This window comes from Rhinoderma darwinii, chromosome 13 (assembly GCF_050947455.1).
Source record: "Rhinoderma darwinii isolate aRhiDar2 chromosome 13, aRhiDar2.hap1, whole genome shotgun sequence".
Classification (NCBI taxonomy): Eukaryota; Metazoa; Chordata; class Amphibia; order Anura; family Rhinodermatidae; genus Rhinoderma; species Rhinoderma darwinii.
In genome coordinates, this window is record NC_134699.1 from 34,358,330 (window position 1) to 34,383,655 (window position 25,326).

At 42.2% G+C, this 25,326-nt stretch overlaps 1 protein-coding gene across 4 annotated transcripts in view; it reads left to right on the top strand.

The window, feature by feature from the left end:
- Window positions 1–23,658, top strand: part of CBFA2T2 (CBFA2/RUNX1 partner transcriptional co-repressor 2) — a 29,129-nt gene extending 5,471 nt beyond the window's left edge. Inside the window, exons 1-11 of one of the 4 annotated variants that reach the window (XM_075846728.1) lie at window positions 8,022–8,265; window positions 14,273–14,416; window positions 16,453–16,694; window positions 17,079–17,168; window positions 17,259–17,437; window positions 17,540–17,802; window positions 17,896–17,993; window positions 18,787–18,979; window positions 20,028–20,096; window positions 20,259–20,488; window positions 21,203–23,658. In XM_075846728.1, the coding sequence (XP_075702843.1) occupies window positions 14,299–14,416; window positions 16,453–16,694; window positions 17,079–17,168; window positions 17,259–17,437; window positions 17,540–17,802; window positions 17,896–17,993; window positions 18,787–18,979; window positions 20,028–20,096; window positions 20,259–20,488; window positions 21,203–21,478 (1,758 nt within the window). In that variant the 5' untranslated portion in view covers window positions 8,022–8,265; window positions 14,273–14,298 and the 3' untranslated portion in view covers window positions 21,479–23,658. Of the gene's footprint in view, window positions 1–8,021; window positions 8,266–14,272; window positions 14,417–16,452; window positions 16,695–17,078; window positions 17,169–17,258; window positions 17,438–17,539; window positions 17,803–17,895; window positions 17,994–18,786; window positions 18,980–20,027; window positions 20,097–20,258; window positions 20,489–21,202 lie in introns of those variants that run through there. The other 3 variants (XM_075846725.1, XM_075846726.1, XM_075846727.1) reach the window with 3 other exon arrangements.
- The last annotated feature ends 1,668 nt before the right edge of the window (window positions 23,659–25,326 follow it).

The window sequence follows — 25,326 nt, forward strand, 5'->3', positions numbered from 1 at the left end:
CTTTATATTATTATTACTAATGTTTTAAATAGTCCTAATGGTTGTCATAGACATTAGAGATAGGCCCCATTCACACGAGCGTGAATCACGTCCGTGTGCTGTGCGTTGAAACAACGCACAGCAAATGGACCCATTGATTTCAATGGGGCCAATCACACATGCGTGGAACTCACTGCATATCCTATATTGGTGCGTTATCACGCACCTACACGCCCATTGAAGTCAATGGGTGTGTGAAAACCACGCACTGCACACGGATGCACATGCGTGTCCAGTGCGTGATTTGCACATCAATTCAGTTGAAAATATTTTTTTTTTTTAGAAAGATGTGCTTTGCGAGTGCGTGAATAAGGCATGCCCCTCGCAAAGCACACTGATGCATAACGCAAGAATCGGATACGCTCGTGTGAATGAGGCAATAGACAGAGATATTTGTTGGCAGATCTGAGCAATTTTGATGGGCTCTGCAGTTTAACGTTAACAATGGGCCACAGACATTGGGGCAGATTTACTATTGTTGTTGCGCCGGAATACTTTTTTTTTTTTTTTTTTACGGTAATCAGTTTAAATTTATTATTGTTTTGGTTTTTTTTTGCAAAAAGGACCCTTGTTTGCACCTCACTAAACACAGTTCAAAAGTATCTGGAAAAGGAAGTGTGTCCTAATGGAAAGGGTTAAAATGTGCCGACATGCGCCAAAGACCTGGCGGAGATTAAACCAACCAAGAGGAGGAGTAGAAAGAACATGTCTAGCAAGATGCGCCAAATTTTTGATACAGCGTGCGCCAGTGTGATTAATTTGGCATATCTTCAGACTACCTGGACTAAGTTTAACTGTCTAAGGCTGGGTTCACACAACCTATTTTCAGGCGTAAACGAGGCGTATTATGCCTCGTTTTACGCCTGAAAATACGCCTACAATACGTTGGCAAACATCTGCCCATTCATTTGAATGGGTTTGCCGACGTATTGTGCAGACGACCTGTAATTTACGCGTCGTCGTTTGACAGCTGTCAAACGACGACGCGTAAATTGACTGCCTCGGCAAAGAAGTGCAGGGCACTTCTTTGCCACGTAATTTGAGCCGTTCTTCATTGAAGTCAATGAAGAGCAGTATATTACGAGCGTATATTACGAGGAGGAGCATTTACGGCATTAGTAAATCTGCCCAATTATGTTGCTGGCAGAGCCCACTAAAAATAGTAGAATCTGCTACCAAATATCTCATGTCTGTGGTAGGTTTGTATAGATTTACAGACTAGGCCATACACATAAGATAGTCAAGGCTCCCCATATGTATAGATGTTCGCCGGATCCGTTAACATTCATCTAATGGATATATGGGCAGCTTGAGCCTCTGGATGTATTCAGATGGTGAGGAATTAAAAGGGGATATAGACTACACTAGTCTTAATAAAAAAACAAGCCAGTAGGATGCCACAGATTTATTAAGAACAACACGTCTTTTAATACATTTTTTGTATCTTTGGCAGTCGGTGCGCCATTGAATGAAATCTACGCCAGCTAGGAGCTGGCGTAAATTTCTGCTATAATTCACACCAGTTTCTGGCGTAAATTAAAGTAAATGTGGGGGGTCCACGGATGGCCACGCACCTATCAGCTACTGGGACGGTTTGCAACTTTTTTTGTGCCAGAAAACTGGTGTAGGAACGTTGTTAACTTCCCCCAAAGTCTATTAGAAAGTTTCTGAACTTTTCATTTAACAATATCATTAAGCTTTATTTACATAAATCCGATAAATCCCTATAATTCTGTTCGTAGCCGGCAGTGAGAGGACGGTAGCCGCTTACCATGGTTTGGAGGGGGTCAAGGGTGACCTTGGCTGTAGATTTTCTTCAAACAATTATCTTCTTATCGACAAAAGAAGGCAAGTGTGATCCTAGCCTGACACGTCTAGTCCAGAAATAACATGTACAGATGTAGCCGTCTTTATCTTGACTTTTAACGCATTAAATACACAGTGGCAAGATCCTTTATCTTGACTTTTTCAATGGCTTTTGTTGTGTGATAACTTGCTGCAGCGTGATATCAGTCAAGATAAAGATGGCTACATCCATATGGATGAGCATACGTAAACAGCGATGCTCCCTTCACGCCTGCAGAGATCAGTACTAGTTTTAATGTGTATATTGACACCACTACCCATGCGCTTTGTTCATATCCTCATAGCACCCCCTTTAATGGTTTGTATGTTAGTGTAGTCATTAACTGAATAATATATGTAATTTGTATATATAACAACTGCCGTCAGGCTGTCACTTCTGGAGCAGCGACAATACATGCAGCCTGTGGGTGTGGGAGCAGCCAGGTGTGTAGGGGACCGAGCAGGTGTGTTACTCCTATAGCACCTGGGTCTCACTTCTTCGTTTCCCACCAGGTGTCCAGATCTCAGGTACCTCAGGCCGGACAGTGGGGGATGTGCATGAAGTAATTAACCCTTTGTCTGCTATCACACAGCATGATCTGAAAGATAGACCTATCTCGCCTATCATGCGGATGCAAGAAACCCTGTATCTCTAACTGCATCTTATCCCTGCCGTCCATATGTCTTTCCTTTTCCCCTCGGAAATGGAATTTTATTTGAGCCAGATGCAGAGTTTTATGAATAGACGCAGCCCTGTATTTATATGTTAACAGCCCACTCAGCTGGGTGACAAAACATTTCCTTCATGGAGTAAGCAGCCTTTGTGCGGCTAATGACCCCTCCCAGAGTCCTTTGCAGAAAGCTGCCTATTAGCTGACTTACTGATGTGGTCGCAACGCACAAAGAAATCTCTCTATGCTTCCAGTTCACTTCCAAACACATTCTGCTCATACTAATGACTTGGGCTTATTTACTACACTATTTCTTCACTGATGGGTAATAATGGGAAAATTCCGATTTATATTTCCTAAAATTGCTCAACCTGCAGGGGTATGGGATTTACACGGGGGGAGGCCATCTTTGTCTTGCACCAAGTAATTCATGTTACGCCAATATGCCTACACTACACAACGTACATCCAGTGTATACGGCAGGAGAAAGCTGCAGGGAAGGGTAAGAAATTCATCGTTCCCGCTACCCTGTCGCTTATTATTGGAATGCCCCTGCAGCTAAAAGGAGTGGTTTTAATAAGTATATTGTATTGTGGGACTAGGGAATTGTTGTTTATTGAAGAAAACATGGCGACTTGTTGTATGTACCGACCTGTAGCTTGGTTTTTTTTTTGTCTCATGTGGCAGAGGGACCATTGGGCCCCCTCAGGTGCCACTGCAACATCTGCACCCTTTTTAGTTATGCATCAGGGCAAGTTCATAAATTATTGCACCACATGTGTTTTCTGATAAGGACAACGAAATGTTAAAGGATTGTCCATGAATAAAAAATACATGGCTGCTTTCTTTCAAAAATAGTGCCAACCTATCCATGGGTTGTGTTTGCTATTGCAGCTTAACGCTATTGAAGAAAGTAGGGCTGAACTGTAATACTACACACAAGACAGATATGGCGCTGTTTTTGCAAGAAGGCAACCATGTTTTTCTAATTCTGGACAACATGCCACTGTCATGTTGCGATGTGACGACGTCAGATCTTGTTGGCCAACTGACGTTACTGTGTTGCCATCCTTACTGACTGTGCAGTCTCGGGGTCGCCCTTATTCTCATTGAGATGTTAGTGGTGCTGTAATAGTGGGGGAAGTTGTGTTCTAAAAATATTGTTTTACAAAACAATTTGTCCGTGGAAGATTGTCCAGATAGTAACCAGACTTTGGATATATCTGTATCCTGACATTCACTGCTCCAGTGAAGAAGTTGTAAGCCTGCAGCTGGAACTTGTAACTCTCCCTATTAAATATTTATCCGTTCTTACTCTTGCAGCACCAACAGAATTTAGGTTTGTTCCTTTCTTCTGAAGCGATGACATTTTGTTTTGCTTCCAAGGTTATGAACAAGTAGTATGTCCATGCTGACCCCTTGTACAGTGCACACATGGTATGGTCCACCCCTGGGGCTATGTAGTAATGGCATGCTGTGTAACGGAGGTGGGTGGGTGGCTGACTTCCTTGTGAAATGAATAGCTGGGAGCAGCTCAGTCTCCATCAGACATCCTGGAGCCGTAGGCTGCTCCTCTGGAATGCAAGCAAAACCTCACTCTGCTCCGTTCTGAGGGGGGAACATTTAATGGTTGTAGGATCTGCGGCCATGGGAACCTTTTAACAGAATATCGCACAAATCAAATGCTAGATATCTCTAATCCATCCGTACTTTATCCATAATCAAAGGGATGTAACATGACATTAGAAGACGCACAAGAATGTTATTTTGCAATAATAATAATTAAGATTTTGTTGATAATTGGTCTGTATAAGGCTTTGTTCACATCTGCGTCTGGTTTTTCGTTGTTCTGTCCCGCTATAGGGACAAACAATGAGAAAAAACCGAAAGTGCTGGATCCCTCACATGTTGGACACCATTGTCACTGAAGGAACCCATTGACTTTAACAGACTCCGTCAGGTTTCTGTCACATCATTTTAGCAGAAAAAAAAGCTATTTTTTTTCCCGCCATTGTTGATCGGATCTAACGGAGCCTCCAATACCAATGAGAGTACAGCCTACAGCTGGCCGTACATTAGTGATGTCAGACGGCATTTTCTGAACGACTTGTCATTCATGATTGGTCTGTGAGGGTGGTCGCTTTGGTTGATAACGTCATTGTTTAAATAACAAATCGGCGATTGACCTCTGCTTAGATCTGTGGCCTGGTCTGGACATGAATGAGTGTAGAGGACTGCAATCAACACCACGCGGAACAATCCAACACGGCTGATGAAAGTTTCCACTGATTTGTCTCCAGTCGGCTTCTGTGACGTTCGTGTCACGAAAGCGCGCAGTAGTATTATCTCATGAGTAGTGATCACTATAAGGGTATGTTCACACGCAGTGGTTTCAGACATAATTCGGGCATTTTACGCCTCGAATTACGCCTGAAAAAACGCCCCTAATACATCTGCCCATTGCATGCAATGTTTTTTTTTACGATGTTCTGTTCCCACGAGCCTTTATTTTTTGCGTCGCTGTCAAAATACGGCGCGTAAAATGACGGCTCGTCAAAAGAAGCGCAGGACGTTTTTAGAGGCGTTTTTCATTGACTCCATTGAAAAACAGCTCCAAAAACGGCCGTAAAAAACGCAGCGAAAAACAGGAGTTATTTAAAACACGTCTGAAAATCAGGAGCCGTTTTTGCTCTCTGCGTGTGAACATACCCTCAGGCAAATGCAGTCATTCGACTTCTGGACTGTACCCAGCAGACTAGTGTGAGGCTGAATTCACATGTGCAGTTTTGATCCAGATTTTCATGCCAAAGCCAGGACAAGATATAAAAGGAAGGGAAAGTATAGGGGAAAGACTAGTACATCTCCTCTCTTTTGCATCCACTCGGCTTTGGCTTTAAAAACTGCATCAAAAACCTCAATAAAATTAAATGTGTGACTATAACATTAAGCTTTTATTTACTTGAGAATATAATTTCCTAAAGTGGCTGAGGGCATAATTTTTATTTATAGACCGCCACCATAGTCCGTATGCTTAAAGGGGTTTTCCGGGAATATGTAAATAACTGAACACTAAAAATGCTGTAACTTTATAAGTTCTCATGCACATGGCAGAGCCGTGGGCACAGAGGGTATACTGAGACTCATGGCGATTCACCTGCAAACCTGTATGTTGTTGTATGGTGCTCTGTACAGCATCGTAATATGGAATTATTCCCCTCTAGAAGCATTGGTACTGGGGGGAATTAGCTCGTGGCATGCCTAGGTACAGTAGGGTCCTATAGAAGTCCACGGGTGCCGAATGAATGCTCCGTGAAACGCAGATGTTGTACATAGTCACGTACATTTGTGTACATGAGCACTTACTATAAAATGTGTTACTGAATGGTGTTCTGGGGATTGTAGCTAAAAGAGTGCAGGGGAGGGGTGCTCAGTGTTTGTTTTAAGTGTTCTCCTCCATGGACGTATGATACATCCATGGGGATTTCTGCATATATCCAATGTCTATGGAGAAGTATTCATTTGTTACTTAAATGTGATTTCAGTATTGTAGGATGACCGCAGCTAAGAGAAATAATAATTTTATATGTGGTTACTAAAGAACGAAACAAGACCTGTAATAAGGGCTCTTGCACACGACTGTGTGTGCCGCCCGAGTCCCGGTTGTGATCCGTGGAAAGATAGGACATGTTCTATCTTTCCACGGATCGGAGAGTTGGGTTCGTTTTCACAGACCTGTTTCAGCCACTGAAGTGAAAGGGTCTATGAAAACTGTCGGGTGCCACTCGGATGCCGTGAAAAACATTGTGTGCAAGAGGCTTAGGATATTCTAAAGATACAGGGAAGACTTTTTTTCTTATTAATGACTTCAGTAGAAATTGTCATCCATTGTTTCCTTAACTACTATGGATATAAAAGAAATTAGGCTCTGTGCACACCACTTTTTTTTTTTCTATTTTTGTTATACTGTAAAAATCAAATTAGGAAAATGATGTATGACTATTCTTAACAGATCAACAAGACAAACTAGAATTTTGCACTTATTAGACTTTAAGAAAAGTCTCTTATTTAACAGTAAATATTGGCAAAGTTATAGTGTGTTGCTAAGGAGCAACTGACAAAATGTTTCATTGCAAGGATCTGACAGGTTCCAGAGGTGTCTGACAGCTGCTTATCTCCTCCCTCTAGTGGAATAACACGCATGTTCAACCAAGCCAAACCTGCGCGCTAATGGTCCTGGGTGACCGCTTTCACCAGCGATCTGAGGTCTCTAGACAGCTTTATCCTGGGCAGAAGACCTTTCCATCAGAAGGTTAAATGTGGCACTTTGCTGCACAGTATCATGATATTCAGTTTCAAGACCAGTTTCATGATATTAAGTAACAAAGATTTGTGGAATCGGGATCCTATAAGCCTCGAGATTCACGGTGACATCTGCAGTGTGGGGCCTCGCACAAGAGGGTTGCACAATTCGAAGAATATTAGTCATATAACTTTCTCAACTTTTTGTGTACGGTCATGAGATTGTATAACCCAAAATTGGTTGGGACCTAATTGTTTCACCTTAGTTGTGACCAAAAACTATATGTAGGGCTAATGAGCTAGTAAGTTCAGTGACAGGATTGAGCCGGATGCACAACGAACTGGCCTGTTTCGGTAATTTCCGGCCAACTTTCTATTGACTCTCCGCCTGGATGTCACAGCAAGGGGTTGGGGTTGGAGAACTCCCGTTCTGGATATAGGTGCAGGTACCAGAGGTGGGAAATGTATCTATCAGACATTTATAACACATCCTTCAGCAAAATGCAAAAAAACAAAATGAACCTCAACTGTGTATATACCTTTACGTAGAATAAATATATTGCAATGTAGTCATCTCACACATATGGAACATGTGATGCACACGAGAATGGTATTAATTGGTGCATCTGAGCCTAAGGATGGCCATATGCATTAGATAAATGCCGGGCGGTCCAAATATTGTCCGAGAATCAATTGACAACCTGATATGTATGAGGACAGCCAGACTGTGCCCTGACTTAGGGGTCAGGGGGAGAAGGATCGGTCATGTTGGTTTTCATCATACTCAACCTTTTTGTTTACCAGGAGATAAGCACTGCTTAGAGCTCTTACCTATTGATATAAACATGCATGCTAGGCCGAACTTAGTGTACATGTCTACAGGGGAGGCGGTTGACAGAGCTGTTGCCAACATACGGTAGATATATTTTTCTCCATTGCTCCTCTGCAATGTATTGCTGGGTTTAGTAACAGCAGAGCATATTGTGCCCTTCTCTCTATCACCCCAATGTGCGTTGCTCTTGGCCAGGAAATGTCACCGCTGGTGCACCCAGCCATGAACAAGCCCTGCGTATATTAAGGACTTCCAGTCCTATTGGCTCTGAGCCAGCGGTAGGTGTATATCTAGTGACACAGAAATGCAGAAAGCCCTAGTAACAGCTAGAGAGAGTGAGAGCGCCAGGCAGATATAGACAGGACGGGGTGTCTCTTTCTCTCTCCCTGGCAGAAGGGGGGAGGATAATTCAGTTTGACAACACATCTGCAGTCCATCTGCGCCAGAACAGTCCTGCTTCTTCCAACACACTGAGGAATCACAGATGTGTTAAACACACGCAGGGGCGGAGGGGTATCCCACTCAAGTCAACCCAAGAAAATATCCTATTTAATATTCCACGCCCGCAGATCCCAGACGGTAAGTCGCTCGCGTTTTAGCGCACTCCCCGCTGCTACCTCCCTATGTCCTTGAATACAGATCAATAATCTTATCCCTACTGCAGATATTTTTCAGACGTTGCAGAAAGGGTTAACGGCGAGCCTTAACACAACCATGATAATAAAAAGTGTAACGTATTTAAGAGAACGTCTTGTTAACAGCTTTGGTTATCATGGTGAAATCCGGCTTATTAAGCGGAGATTTTTAGATGTAATTGGTTTCATATTTGCACAGATCAATGATAATCCGTTCTATCCTCATTCGTGCTGTGATGGATACAGACAAATAAAATAGGATTCCCTTGGTTTATGTTCGTCTTCAGAAATGGCCTGTACCTAATATGTATGTGTGTATAGCTGCAGTATACTATAGAACTATGTGTGTGTATATAAGATAGATAGATAGATAGATAGATAGATAGATAGATAGATAGGATAGATAGGATAGATAGATAATCTTTTTAAAGTGAGAATTTACTCAAAATGTGAACATTCAGGCCTGTGACTACTGTTAACCCCAATATCCTATCACCTCCACCCTTCCCCGTACATCACCCCACATCACACTCACAGCTGAAATATGAGGATTTTTTTTTTGTCAGTAGGGTCCGTAGATTGGCGTGCATGGCGTAGATGGTTTGCAAGGATCTTAATTCCCTGGCTAACAAAATAGTTTCTCTAAGGGGTAAACAAAAAAAATAATAATGTTTTCATCCTTAACACTGCAGAACCAATTGTTGGTGAGGGAAACAAAATTACCAGTGACCCTCACAAGGAACCCCCTATATCTCAGCCCCCAGACCCCTGTGAGTGTGACATGGAGCGTAGTGTGGGATACTGGTGTTAATGGCCAGACCAGGACCTGTAATTGTCTGACACTAAATATTTCCATGTAGACTCTGTAACTTATATTAAAGGATTTGAGAGGTTTTTCAAATGATTTTGTTTCCTTTTAATCGATTTTGTCGTTTCTTTTTGGAATTCTTTTGGAATTCCAGTTACTTAATTGTTTTAAATGCTTTTCTTTAAGTATTGCAGCACGATTGTCCTGAGCAGCAGAGTAAATGTCTCCACATACTCCATATCATGACTGGTGTATGTGAAAGTCAATAATAAATTTGGTGCAACCATCACACCATGTGGTGGTGTCGCAGAAGTCTTTCATAAATATATAGCATGTCACTCAGCACCATTGTAATAATACATTATTATTACATTAGAAACATCCCCAAGGTTGTCTCAGGATAGACATTGGGGGCATATCACTAGGATATACCAACTATATCCAATCAGCGATGGTCCAACTATCCGCTGCGCCAATTCACTTCATCTCCTGCCAGCTTTGCTCAGCTTTCCTCAGAGGACGCGCTGTTGTCCGATTACAGTGAATGGCCCACCACAAAAATCCCTTCTTTTAACTGTATAAGCCGTATTGGGATTTTCCAGTTATTTCTGTAACCTGGGGACTGCTGAGGTGCCAGATTATCGGATATTCTAAACCATCAGGTAGATAATAAATAAGCAAACCCAGTATATATATCTATTGTGAAACTCCAGGTTATCTTAAAGAGGCTCTGTCACCAGATTTTGCAACCCCTATCTGCTATTGCAGCAGATAGGCGCTGCAATGTAGATTACAGTAACGGTTTTATTTTTAAAAAACGAGCATATTTGGCCAAGTTATGACCATTTTTGTATTTATGCAAATGAGGCTTGCAAAAGTACAACTGGGCGTGTTGAAAAGTAAAAGTACAACTGGGCGTGTATTATGTGCGTACATCGGGGCGTTTTTACTACTTTTACTAGCTGGGCTTTCTGACGAGAAGTATCATCCACTTCTCTTCAGAACGCCCAGCTTCTGGCAGTGCAGACACGGCCGTGTTCTCGAGAGATCACGCTGTGTCGTCACTCACAGGTCCTGCATCGTGTCAGACGAGCGAGGACATATCGGCACCAGAGGCTACAGATGATTCTGCAGCAGCATCGGCGTTTGCAGGTAAATCGATGTAGCTACTTACCTGCAAATGCTGATGCTGCTGCAGAATCAACTGTAGCCTCTGGTGCCGATGTGGCCGACACGATGCAGGACCTGTGAGTGACGTCACAGATCTGCACTGCCAGAAGCTGGGCGTTGTGAAGAGAAGTGGATGATACTTCTCATCAGAACGCCCAGCTAGTAAAAGTAGTAAACACGCCCCGATGTACGCACATAATACACGCCCAGTTCTACTTTTACTTTTCAACACGCCCACTTGTACTTTTGCAAGCCTCATTTGCATAAATACGAAAATGGTCATAACTTGGCCAAAAATGCTCGTTTTTTAAAAATAAAAACGTTACTGTAATCTACATTGCAGCGCCTGTCTGCTGCAATAGCAGATAGGGGTTGCAAAATCTGGTGACAGAGCCTCTTTAAAGTTCTACATATAGGGAGAGATTTATTTTTATTTTTTTAAACTACCACAACGGGATAGTGGAATAGTTGCCCACAGCAACCAATCAGATTGCTTCTTTCATTTCCAAAAGGGCCTCTGAAAATGAAAGCTTGAAACTGATTTGTTGCTATGGGCAACTACTCCACTTTTCCTTTGCACCAGCTGTGATAAATCTCCTCTATTCTGCACGCAAAAGTACAACTTGAAGCTTCCGGGCCCAATGCAAAATCTGTAAAATCACCCCCCCCCCCCAAACTACCATATGCCATTTTATAATACTGGTGTCTTAACTGGCAGAGGGACCTCTGCCCTCCAGACACCTGGGCCAGGGTGCGAGTGTTTCCTTTACACCATCTCATAGCTATATCCCTGCCTATACTTTAGAAACGTGACAATATGGCCACCATGGCATTACAGCTCTGCCTAGTTATGCAGCGATACGTCACCTGCTCCCATATCTAGATAGGCAAGCCATTTAGAAGTCTGGAAAAGCTGGACGCGACCCCTGTGGGAGCAGGATAGATGTTATATTGGCCGTCGTCCATCTTTCTCAAAAACATAAGAGAGTTTTTAACTGGACAGAAGAAGTCAACTCAGCGGCTTGGTGTAACACTAAATACGTTACCAAATTTGAAGAAAAGACAATCCAACCGGTTGCATGTGCCGACGACCACCTGAGACCCCTCTACATTATATGAGGAAGGAGGGAAAGTGGCACTTTGTATTGTACGGTGACAGATGTGTATCAGGCCTCCCAGCACGTGTCCCAACCCCCCTCTGATACCCACACCAGGTGCACCAGTCACTAACGTTCATCTGTTTCCATTGTTTCGGATGGAAATTTGCATTGAATTCTGGCCTCCCCTACGGCTGCAGGTGACTGTCATAGTATCAGCTGTTGTTCTTGACTCCTGTGTATGACAGACATGTGCGGGAGGGGGAGGGGAGGTCTGTCTATGTGTCAACAAGACCTTCCCCAGGAACTGAATGCTTCCACTCTGCACAATGGAAGTCGTAAAGTGAGATAATAGTCGTCCTCCAGTCAGAGGTTCCCAATACATTCCTGTTATACTGGAAATTGCTTTCTTTACGACTGCGTTAGGCTTCGTTAACATCTGCGTCGAGGTTCCGCTCATGGGTTCCGTCTGAGCTGAACGTCATGGAAACCATAGTTTTCCGTTTGCATCACCATTGACTTCAATGGTGACAGATCCGATACAAATGGAGTCCGTTTTGCCGGAATCAATACAGTAGTTATCTGCGCTATTCATTCCGTCAAAAGGATGGAGCCTTTAAACAACGGTGACAAACGGAAAACTATGGTTTCCGTTGTTTCAGTTTGGATTCCGTAGCCTAAGGCTACATGCACACGTTGCATAATTTGATGCGGAAAATCCGCACCAAAACCGAAAGTGTACGCACACAATTCCGTTGCTAAAATGGTGCGTTATTCTAATGGTAATATAATGGTGCGTTTTTTAATGAGTTTTTAGGTGCGGTATTTACATTTTGATGGGGAAATAGGTGCGGTTTTATGCTGTGTATTTTGGTGCATTTTTCTTTAAAACCAGTCAGATACAATTCACAAGCGGAAACGCAGGATAAATTGACATGCTGCGGATTCTAAAATACGCATCGCAGGTCAATTTACGCACAGAAAAAATCTGCAGTGTAGAGGAGATTTCTTGAAACCTCATTTACTTCGCTGGTAGTGCATTACGCTGCAGATTTGCGGCAAATCCGTACGTAGTTAGCAACATGTGCACTAATCCCAAAGCGATATCTAACCTCCATCTACTAATTTCTAATTAATTATCACTGTTATCAGCCAGTCAAAAAAAAAAATGCATCTCCCATCTGCAGGTCTGAGAACTTAGTGACTGATAATAAGCAGCTCTCCCTTAATAAATTAGAGTATTGAGTAAGTGGCATTTCATGATTAGTGTTGTAGAGATCTGTAGAGATGCTGGAATGGCATATAAACTGGCATACGTGGCTATTCTGCGACCTTTTTGCATTTGTAGAATCTTTTCCGCTTTCGAAACTGCTATATTTTATTTGGCACTATAGAGGTTAATGTCAGAGGAAAACCTCAGCCTGGCAGAAACAGGAAACAGATGGAAAGTGGTTTTACCACTGTGCTCAGGGAAAAACACAGAGAGGATTCTGGGAAAGTCAGAGCGAGAGAATTTTATTTTGTGTCTTTTAATTCAGTGTTATTTGTGTAGGCGTAGCTCTATCTATTTACAGATGTAGCAGAGCTGAGTCTCTTTGGAGATGTATTGTTGGTGCACCGTTTTAATCACAATAAGGCAGCAGATTGAGCTGCACGGCAATGTAACACCACAGATAATACATTGATAAAGGAGTTGTGCTAAATGACAAACTCGACTATACTACATCTATCAAAATTGGTACTGCTACATTTGTATGCAGTAGCTTATCATGAAATTTGCATACGTATTTGCCAGCATTCTGAATTGAGTATTCTGATTATATTGCCTTGTGACCTACCCTTTTCAGGCATGCCCACACAATTATTCCTGTAGACCACATTATAAGGCTTTGTTCACATCTGCGTTGGGGTCCCGTTCTGGCGTTCCGTCGGAGCTTCCCGTCAGAACGGGACCCTGAACAGACACAAACTGACACAGACGGAAACCAGAAGTTTTCCGTTTCCATCACCATTGATTTCAGTGGTGACGGATCCAGTGCCCATGGTTTTCGTTTGTCTCTGTTGTCGTTTGTCTCTGTTGTGCACCGGACCCGTTGTTTTGCCGGAAGCAATAACGTAGCCGACTATGCTATTGCTTCCGGCAAAACTATGGGTCCGGTGCACAACAGAGACAAATGTAAACCATGGGCACCAGATCCGTCACCATTAAAATCAATGGGGATGGAAATGGAAACTTGTGGTTTCCGTCGGTGTCTGTTCGGGGTCCCGTTCTGACGGAAAGCTCAGACGGAACGTTAGAATGGGACCCCAACGCAGATGTGAACAGAACCTTAGTTTGGACTGGCAACATTTATGTGGATAGAAATGTCACATACTTTTGCTGCTATCCTAAAATTCTCCTCAAATATTTTATTAAGTGCAGGGGATGTTTATGATGGAAGATCTAAATATTTTGTGTTACTTTTACTTTGTAGAGTGTAGAAAAAAAGACCTGAGACTGGAAACCGTCAACAAGCTCCTGTCGATAGACCTGTTATTTGTATTATGTGTCTTTCTTTCGTTCTTTTGATGCATAGTGATGTACTGTTGTAATCGGCTTTCTTACTTATCCACCTCCTGACTAACATGGCAGTGTGAGGTGGGTTATGGTCAGAGTAATCTTTACTATGAGTGCCCACCTTGTGGGGTACATGGAAATGACATATAGAAATTGCGTATTCACATAGGTTGAGTCTCCTGGTAGAACCACAGCACTGGATAAACTATACAGATTTGTCTAAACAATTTGGTCTAATTTTTGGATTCACGTACACTGCAAACGTATGATATTCACAGGATATCTGTACTTATACTATGCAATGTTTGTTAATTTGTAGTCACTGGAGACAGGAGGGTGCCTTCAATGCCCGGGTCTCCCATGGAAGTAAAGATTCATTCTCGATCTTCACCTCCTACCATGGCACCATTGCCACCTGTGAACCCAAGTGGTCCGCGGCCCGTATCCTTCCCACCCTCATCACGTATGTATCATGAAAACACAATAGTTTATATTATATATTAGTGTTTTTCACTACAGCCGAGTTATCATTCATGAAAAGTGACATTTTCCCTTTTTTCTATTCACAAATTTTTTAGTTACATATCTTCCTGGGAAAGCTGGGTGACAACCAACATGGCGTCCTTTACAGCTCCCACATGCAGGGTTAGACTTTTCAGACTCCTTCCTAGTTACACAACAATTTGTGTCTTCTACACCCACTATCAATACGTAGCTATGCCCTTCAGGAGTCTGGGAAAGCCCTCCATGGGAGTTGTAATTGTAGCCACATTGGTTGTCACCCATCTGTCCCAGAAACTGCTATAACTAAGAAATGGTTAAATATGAATGCAAATACTTAGCCTACATTTATTTATTTTATTTGGGGTATATGCTATTTCAAGGGGTATTCTAGGTGATAAATATTCGATCAATGGGGGTCTGACTGTTGGGCCCCACATTGATCAGTAGAACGGAGACCTAAATTATCACCCCCCCTTCCCCTCGTTCAGCATGAACGTGGTCTGTGTGGTGTGTTTTCGCTACTCCAAGTGAGTTGTATGGCATGGCGGGGCACATGCTGGACTGGTGCTCCATACAATCTCCTCCTTATCGTGTCGTGTTATTGGGGGGACCCCTTTTCCGGCAGAACTGTATTACTAATATAAATCCTGCCGGTCAGTTTGCTGTAGAATATGAGTCTCGTTCTCTTTAGTATTCATATAACATTTTTAATATTTGGATTGTCTTTTGGGGGTCTGACTGAGATCACTTCTGCACCTGCCCAGAAATCCTTAGATAGACAATATAAAGGGATATCCCTCTATTGCGGATGTTTTTGTACTCAATTTGACCTTTGGGAAACAGGATCCTTAGGAAGGTGTTCTGCCCCCCTTTGTAATGCTGTGAATGAATGGGCATGTTTATATAACATCTGGGCATTAATAAGGTGAAACCCCCCTAGGGTTTTTCAATTGTTGTGCTGTAATACCTAACAGTAGGAGCTTTTTCTTGTTATTTTTGCATGCATTTTGTGGTGCAATGGAGTGTTGTGACACAACCTGTTGCTTGTGTCCTGTAGATCCACTAAGAGCTTATGCCACAACACAAAAGGTCTCCATCTTCATAAAAAAAATGGCGACATGAGCCTCCGGCTAGATTTTTAATCCCTTGTGAACTTTTGGACAGGTTGAGCCCTGCACAAAGTCGAAATTACCGATGGGGAAGGAGGATGTGGCCAATTTGAGCGGAGCCCTGGTCCCATTTCTCCACTGTTTCCTCTTTGGTACATAATGCTCTTGCTTACAGGTGGTGGTACTGTCTATCCCTCAGTGATACATAGTCAACAGCAGATAAGTGCAGGTCAAGCAGCCCATGACAAGCCTTTGGATGAGGAACCGTTGTTTGTCTATCCAATATTTATTCTGGATGGTCCACAAATAGTACCGGCTGTATCCGCTTTGTGTTATATTGGCAGACGTGCACTCTTTATTATAATCAATATATCAATATGGGTGTCAACTAACACTAAGTGCCATGAGGCAGCACCCCACTGGTGAATAGAACTACACCCAGGTGTACATCCACAAGGTGTTTAGGGTTTGCCTGCAGGCAGATGCTTCATTTAGCTATTTTTTCCTTTTGTAAAATGTGGGCTGTTTTTTGTATTTGCCTCCAGTCGTACAAATGCAATTTCCTGTTACAAAGGATCGGGGTAGGACAATGGTGCCATATATTTCCTTTTATTATTACTTAAAACTAGAAATCTTACAGCCTGGCATTATTAGATTCTAGATGTATATGATTCTTTTGTGGCCCTCCATCAATTTTTACGACCTATTTGGAAATCCTTCCTTTTTGCTCCGAGCTCCATCTGCCCTCTGTGCCCACGTGTCTTACTCTTCACTTCCAATCTAGAACTTAGCACTTGTTATTGTACACGTCCATCTCCATATCATGTTATTTCTGAACACTCGTCCCTTATCACACTAAATAAATGTCACTTTTATTACTCTGCAGTTTCCAATGGAATGAACCATTCTCCGCCCTCCCTGAACGGAGCTCCATCTCCACCGCAGCGCTCCAGCAATGGTCCTTCATCATCTTCTTCCTCATCTCTAGCCAATCAGCAGCTCCCTGCCACATGTGGAGTAAGGCAGCTCAGCAAACTGAAGAGGTTCCTCACCACATTACAACAGTTTGGCAATGATATCTCTCCAGAGATTGGAGAGAAGGTCCGAACCCTTGTCCTTGCTCTGGTGGTAAGTTGACGTTCACATCTGACCATAGTAGTAAAGACATGCTTGTTTAATGATTGAAGGAATTAATGTAGATGAAAAAAAAAAATGAATAATACTTCTAGAAAATAAATTAAGTCTAAAAATGATGTAGTGAAGGACCATTCCCCCCCCCCCTCCCCTACATTTTTCAATAAATCAGGTAAAGGCAAATGCATAGTAATGGTCAGTCCACTAGGTAGTAGTAATGCAGAAACAAGGTAATAAAAATAAAAACCCGCTGTGGGGGCATTAATAGATAATAGGAAACCATTGCAATCCATTACAGGCCTGAGGTCTGACCTGAAATATCATCCAATGCTTCCATTGACCTGTGTGGTCATTTTTAACCTTTTGTTTGTTCTACAGAATTCCACTGTGACCATAGAGGAATTTCACTGCAAGCTCCAGGAAGCCACCAACTTCCCTCTCCGACCATTTGTCATTCCATTCCTCAAGGTGACATTTTTAGCTGCATCCTCCACTAACCTATGCTGAATCTCAATTTACTTATTGGGTTAATATAATCTGGATGCTGATTATTTTCAGGCCAACTTGCCGCTTCTCCAGAGGGAGTTGCTGCACTGTGCGCGTGCTGCCAAGCAAACTCCCTCACAGTACTTGGCGCAACATGAACACATCCTTCTCAATACCACTTCTTCCCCTTCTGATTCCTCTGAGCTGCTCATGGAAGTCAATGGGAATGGAAAGCGACATAGCCCAGAAAGGTAAAGGGTTAAGAGCATGCACAACATGATGTCTGAGGCAGTGTGAAACTATAGAGCTAGTCGAAGAATATTTCAAATCAAACTATCTTATCTTGTTTGTAGGAGAGAAGATCATGGCTTTGAGAGGGAGCCTTTACCACCAGAGCCACCAGTCAAGAGGGTGTGCACGATCAGCCCGGCCCCCCGACACAGCCCAGCTCTTTCTTTGCCCCTCCTGAACCCTTCCAGCCAGTTTCACCCTACCCCTCCACCTCTGCAACACTACTCATTGGATGATATACCAGGATCGCAGTTGTACAGGGAACCAGTAGGCAAGATTGTGGAATGCAGGGACGGGAGAGAGCGCCACCACGCTATAACTGCAGGTAACCACCACCCTGCCTTTATTATACGTCTGATGAGAAATGTATGATAGTATGATCTGCAGTCACTCATAGTGTAACATTTTCTGTCTGTAGGAATCAATGGCAGCTTAAACAATGGTTACCAAGAAGAACATGTAGATCACCGGCTGACGGAGCGAGAATGGGCAGAGGAATGGAAACATTTGGATCATGTAATAATTTATTCATTTCTTTTAAAGTTTCTTTTATTTCTCTTTTTGGGACAGTAATTATAATAGTTTTATTATACCGCATGCGAAAAACGCGAGTTGTTAAAAAAAACGTCTGAAAATCAGGAGCTGTTTTCGCCTGAAAACAGCTCTGTATTTTCAGACGTTTCTAGTCACTGCGTGTGAACATACCCCTACCGTTAACTCCTTCACTTTTATGTGTCTTATAGTGGAAGTATATGTACCCTGAATGGCAGTATTTTGTGGGAAATAATTGTTAGTGTTATATGGGCACTAGAATTATTTGAATACTGTATGAAGGTATTATTTAGGCATTGTATGGCGGGATTATTTGGGTACTGAGAGACAGTATTGTGTTGGTACTAATGTAAATATTTGGCATTATATGGCAGTATTCGGGTAAAATACAACTGTCTAAAAATGGTGAGCAGAGGGTACTACTTTGCAGACTACCCTTCCCCATTTTCTATATATCCTGCTCTCAGTGACATCATTTTGATACAGGATATATTATAAAGAATGCACATTACATAATTACTCCCATTCTTTAAGGTGATTTGTTATTAACATACGCTGCCTTTAACTGTGACTAAGTTATTAACTAATATTGGCATTTTTTTTCTTGTTCTCATCTCTACCTTTTCTGAAGCTAGAACTGGGTCATACTTTTGTAAATCGGTGCTTTCAACATTACATTTGCACATTCACTGACTGTTATACAGACAGCGCCCTCTAGTGTTTTAGAAGACATATTTAATGTTTTTGGTTTTTATAGGCCCTGAATTGCATCATGGAGATGGTGGAAAAGACAAAGCGTTCTATGGCAGTACTGCGCAGGTGTCAAGAAGTGGACAGGGATGAGCTGAATTACTGGAAGAGACGTTACAGCGAATCCTCCGAGCTTAGGAAAGGAAGCGAACACTTAAGCAGACAGCATAGTCCAACTTCTACTGACTCAGGCACCAGTGGTGAGAAAATGTCATTGCAGTGTTGTATATATATATACTTTTGTTGGTAATAATAGTGTAGTAGGGTCAGGTTAATGCTTTTGTACCTTGTTACTTACACTGATTGGAATACTAAAGGCAATGGGAGCAGCCAGTTGGGAGAGGAGGCCCCCTAGCAATGATTAAACTGGGAACCCTTTAAGATGCAGGGTTTTGTCACCCAGGATAAAATGGTCTGGTGTTTGTTTCCCCCTCTACGCTGTTTCCATGACTCTTGGGCTAATTCTTCACTTGTTTGCTCACAATGTAAGCCTTCTGGAGATGGGATTCCTGCCCAAGTTCTTGCCATCCAATATTGGAGAGGCTGGGCACCCTCTTGCTAAGGGCACCATAGAAACCACATGGGCTGCATGCAAGATATGTACACCCCTGAAGGTTGCTATACTAATGTTCATGAGAACGCAAACTTTCATGTTCTAAAATTCTTTATAAAGCGCTGTTCACACTTGCGGTGGTGGGTTACAACATAGCACGGCATTCAGTTCTATTTCTGCAGTCAAAATTGTCAGGAATCTGAATGGATAGCTCAATGGTCAATAAGAGCCATCAGGCGGCAGATCCGTCACAGCAGCTAGTCTTCCATCATAAACGGAAGTTAAAATGTTGTGAACATAGCCTAACTATATTGTAAAAATAATAATAGAAGAATATTATCTATGTATTCAGGGCTGCCTTCAAGTCATTACAGGTGGTACTACTGTTAGGGGACCAGACAAATAAGTCCAAAAAAGGGGCTCATGCTCAGCAGTCGGTTGCTGCCCACCGCCCACTAGTCACTTCATGGTTTAGCAAGCCTCACTAAATGAAGGACGCGCATTTAATAGGCATTAACATGTCAATATGTTGTCCGTTCATTGCACATGAATGCAAGTGCACAGACTTCAAATATATGGTAGGAACATGAAGATCAGGGGTCTCTGGCCATTTGACTGTATGGAGAATGATGTTCTACACAAAAAATAATATAAAATAATAATATATATAATTTCCTAAACTTTCTTCCTTGCAGACACTCAGAGGGACTTTGGAAACCGAACTGGGGGAAACTACGTTACTGAAGAAATCTGGCGGAAAGCAGGTATTGAGCAACGCCTACTGTGCTGTTCTTCCGGTGTTCAGTAAAAATGTTTTTTTGGGGTGAAATATTTTTGATATTTATATAAATATTTGAATTATACCATTTACATTGTCAATACAGTAAATGTGACTTTTCACTTCAATCTCCGTCCTCCCCACTCAGAAGAAGCGGTTAATGAGGTAAAGCGGCAGGCCATGTCTGAGGTACAAAAGGCTGTATCTGAGGCCGAACAGAAAGCGTTTGAGATGATTGCATCGGAGAGAGCCAGGATGGAACAGACTATTGCCGATACCAAGAGGAGGGCGACTGAAGACGCCTTCCTTGTAGTAAATGAGCAGGAGGAGTCCACTGAGGTACGGAATGGACTTTATTGTGTTCCTGATCCTTCAACGGTAATTATCTCTATGGATTGAAAAGTGGATAACCTACTGTAGTTAGTTGTGTCATATAAGACCAGTACTGTAACAAGCTGTGATATAGCTCAAACTATTAAAGCCTCCATTAAAACCAGGGGCGGTCAGGTTTGGGACTCGCTCATCCTAAGGATCGGTGGGTGTCCCAGCCTGACCGTGCATTCTTATTGACCATCTTGGCAGTTATTGGATTATCCACAGGATATGCCATAAATGTCTGATAGATGAAGGACTTCCCCTCCTTTTCTTTTTACCAGCGCAAGAAACCATTCCATCATTTGATAATAATGTAAGCCAAGGCGGGGATTGTCCAGGCTTCTCTTACGCCGTCTCTGGTGTCGGCCTCAGTCCAGCTCTGATCTGAACACACGGATGCTACGTATAAAATACCGGACAACAACAGCCTTGTCAATAGGGTTGTCAGGCAGCGCTTCTCTAAATACCAGTCTGCCTCGATTGCTAAAGTCTTCAGTTTTAAGACTAAATTGGCACTGAGCTCAGGACAAAGAGCAAGGTGGAAAGGGCAAATGATCTGTCATTTATAGAAATCTGTTTTATGATTAGTTATCTTTACTTAGTCATAACCCAACCACCACCCTATTCAGCTGTATCATAGAACAAGTTATATTTTTCTCTTATTGCACCTAACCCTTGTAGTTTTATAAACTTATAATACTTTTGACTTCTTTGCAGAGCTGTTGGAACTGTGGTCGTAAAGCCAGCGAGACCTGCAGCGGCTGCAACATTGCTCGATACTGTGGATCATTCTGCCAGCACAAGGACTGGGAAAAACATCATCGTATCTGTGGGCAGAGCCTACATGGCCCTGCCAAGGCACTAACGCCTATCCGCTCCTTAGTACCCAAACCATCAGACCCCATTTTGCTTAGCCCTGCTGTTGAAAGGTCATCCAGTGCCACCTCCCGTTCCTCCACTCCTGCATCGGTCACCGCTGTTGAAAACTTGTGAATGAGGAACTGTATCTGCGTTGTCTTGTGTCTTTTGTTACTTCTCCCACCTACAAGGACTTTGGATTACACTATAAGAATATATATATAAAAACGTTCCTTTCAGATGTGGATTTTATATAGTCTTTATTTTCATGTACGTAATGGACCAAACCATACACATAAGAGTTGCACAAGACATAAGAAACATGGAAGAACTGCTGTCACAACCAAATATTCTTATAGTTCTCTGCCCATTGGTAACCAGAGAAGGCTTCAGTGGGTACATGGCCACATACAGTCTTCTGCTGGTCCAATCTTGGTCCTGAAGATGGAAACCATAAGAACTTCTTGGCATGGCTCAGACCGTTCTACACCAAAGTGGCAGTACAAGAAATCACATTGTTACTGTGCATGTTGTTGTTTTTTTAATGCTTTTTCCCCTGTTGTACATTAGTCTTTATTTTGGTTATTTACTTTAAATGTGTACCTGTGAAAAATGGCTGCTAAGCCCCTTCACTTAGAGATAACTGAGGATACTAGATCAGAAATAAAGGAAAACCAACTGGCTCAGGTAGAAACACTCACTTACAATAGGGATAAGGCAAAGCTATGGAGGCACTGCACTGTGGTCACTGGGCAGCCACAGGTACTATACATTGCTGCATGTTGGGTGACCCGACCAGTCATGTAAATATGGACGGAAAGGAAAAACTAGATGTTACTATGCAAATGGTTCTCATACATGTTTCAAACTTTAGCATTACTGTTTATAGTCATACCGGCAAGTATGTGACTTGTTGTGTGACTAGTTTTCTATTATAAGGTATGTTTAAAAGAGGGTTTTTTTTATTGCTCCAATGCATCTAAAATAACAAAAAATTCTGCAATTTTGCAAATAGTCTTAAAGAAAAATATCCTGTTTTGTGTATACAGCTCCTATGCATACCTGTGTCTCCATGGTGACACATTATATGTGTAGTCTTATCCTGCAGTCATGTGTTACACTCTTCCATTTGAACCCACTTAACAAAAAAACAAAAAATAAAAATTCCTAGCAATTTATTTTGACCCTAATCTTTCCCATATTGCAATTAAAACGGAAATATGTAAAAAAAATAAAAATATTTACGTGTCCCAGGAGATTACGCTCACTTTCCTCCCCTCCTGATACTCACAATCCTGTCTGTCTGTAATACAACTAGCTGCAGACAATGGAAGAGATCAGCAGGAATTTAACCCCTTGTGCAGAATTTCTCCAAGACCGTTTCAGGAATAAGCAGATGACTACACTACTCTTTGCTAGGATTTGTTTGTAGTCTTTAGATGCACTGGAGTAATATAAAATTGGTTGCAAAAATAGCACGTATTCTTTTAGTTTCAGCATCTTGGACACGTCTAAATAATATAGTGTTCGGGTCCAGGAATCTCACCAATCGAGGGGTCCTAGAACCCAAAAAATGCACATGCTGGTATACCAAGGAAGTCAATGTCTTTTTTTTCTGGTGATTTCTGAAAATGCAGAGCCGAAGAGGTCCCACCACATCTCTCAGGGTATTGGTGGGGGTCCCCCCTTCTAGACCTTCAACATACTAACCTAGAGATTTTATTATTATAGGGGAGTTATCAAAACCAGTGTAGCCCATAGGCATTTTCCAGAACGAGGTTGGTAACTATGAACAGCATAACATGTAGCAGAGTCGTATTGCTAATGCACTGTGATAGGATAATGCAGTTGGTTTAACCACAGCCATGGATAACACATCATGAGGAGCTGAGGTAAATGATAAATTCAGCTCTGCTATATCGGTACAAGACCAACCATTAGCTGATTAGCTTGCAGCAACCTGGTCCAGTTATGACATATTGTGTATGTTAAGCAGCCATTCATAAATCCTGCGTCCTCCCCCCTCTCTGTGTCAGTTGTAATAGAAAAACTCCCTCTCATGTCCAAAGACCAACGCACCACCAAATGCAAACCTCCTTGTGTCCGTCTTGGAGTTGTCGATTTTTTTTCTACGCAAATGTAAGTGGTCCTATTTAAATTTGTTTTGGTTTGCTTCACAGCTGCATCCTTAAAAGAAGCCTACATTTTATATATTATCAGATATTTCATAAATAAGCTATGTAAATGTGTATCCTGTATGGATAAGCTAGGCATTTATTACCAAGTTTATTCAATAAATTCTGTTTTATCCACGACTATGGAATAGTGACTCTTTATACTCAATACAGGTTTTTTTTCTTGCACCACTTAAAGGGGATGTCCACCTTTTGAACACTGTTTTACAGTTTATTTAAAGATATCCTCTACATAAAAATGAGTCACTTTGTCACTATATTACTTATCTTGCACTGATCCAGAGGTACAGGCTGTGTTATAGCCCAGAGCTGCATTCACAATTCTGCTGATTAGAAACAGTCAGTAAACTTGTCAACAGACCTAACCCTCACATCTTAGAAATGCTCCTATAATGCAATGGAAATGTTAATTATTACAGTACTTTGTGTACCATGTACATCACTAGAGAAAGTTATGTGCAGACATTGAATCAGAAAGGAATGACAGCAGATTTCAGCTCTGAAGCCTGCAGAATTGTAAAATCAACTCTGGACGATAATACAGATGAAAACTATGGATCGGTACAAGATAAGTAATGCAATGTATTTACAAAGTTATTGGAACTTTTTATGCATAATTCTACATATAAAATTGTGTTCAACTTTGAAAATGTAATTGAGAAATACAGAATAAAATCATCTTTATATCAAAGTGACCAGTCAGATGATACCCTGCTGTTTTCCTAATTATAGTAGGAGCAAGAGTGTCCAAACACCTACACAGAGTGTCAAACATTTCATACTACTTTAGTACTCTTAGTGGATTGGAGGAGGTTTAAAGTTTACGGACACCAACCAAACACTTACATATACGAAGATCAATGATCACTGGGTCCTCCATGACTCGGTAAATAACATTTATTTAATATAATACAGGACATGCTCGAACTTAACATGCAATGTTTCTTATCATCCCCCAAGCGTTGCAGCATGTGATACATTACACAGTCGAGTCACATTATTATGACCACCAGCTAATATACGGAGTAACCGCCGTGTGCAGCACAGACAGCTGCTAGACGGGCTGGGAGTGACATAATAAGGTGCTGGCAGGTTGTCTCAGGTATCTGGCGCTGTGCTGACTGCAGAGCATCTCACATTTGCTGGAGGGTGCGTGGGGGAGGATCCATAGAGCGAACAAGACGATCGAGGTGGTCCCACAGATGATCAATTGGGTTAAAGTCTGGCAAATTAGGGGGCCAGGGAAGTACCTGGAAGTCTTTGTACTGAGTATTTTGACCCCATGTGTATCTTCATTAAAAATGAGCGCTCAGTGGATGATATGCCATTTTAGTGCACAATATGTTGAGTGCAGTTTGTGCCACTGAACACAAATACCTAAAACTGTTAAGCAGGTTCTCCCGGGGACGGCGAATCTCTAATTATAATAGCATCATACACTGTGTCCCACACACACACACACACACACACACACACACACACACACACACACACACACACACACACACACACACACCGTGCCCCCTGTAGATAGTGCCTGCCATAGAGCCCCCTGTAGATAGTGCCCCTACATATATCTCCCCCTATAAATAGTGCTCCACAGATAGCCCACCCCTGTATATAGCCCCCCTGTAGATATAGCGCTCCACATATAGCCCACCCCTGTATATAGTGCTCCACATATAGCCCACCCCTGTATATAGTGCTCCACATATAGCCCAACCCTGTATATAGCCCCCTGTAGATATAGCCCACCCCTGTATATAGTGCTCCACATATAGCCCACCC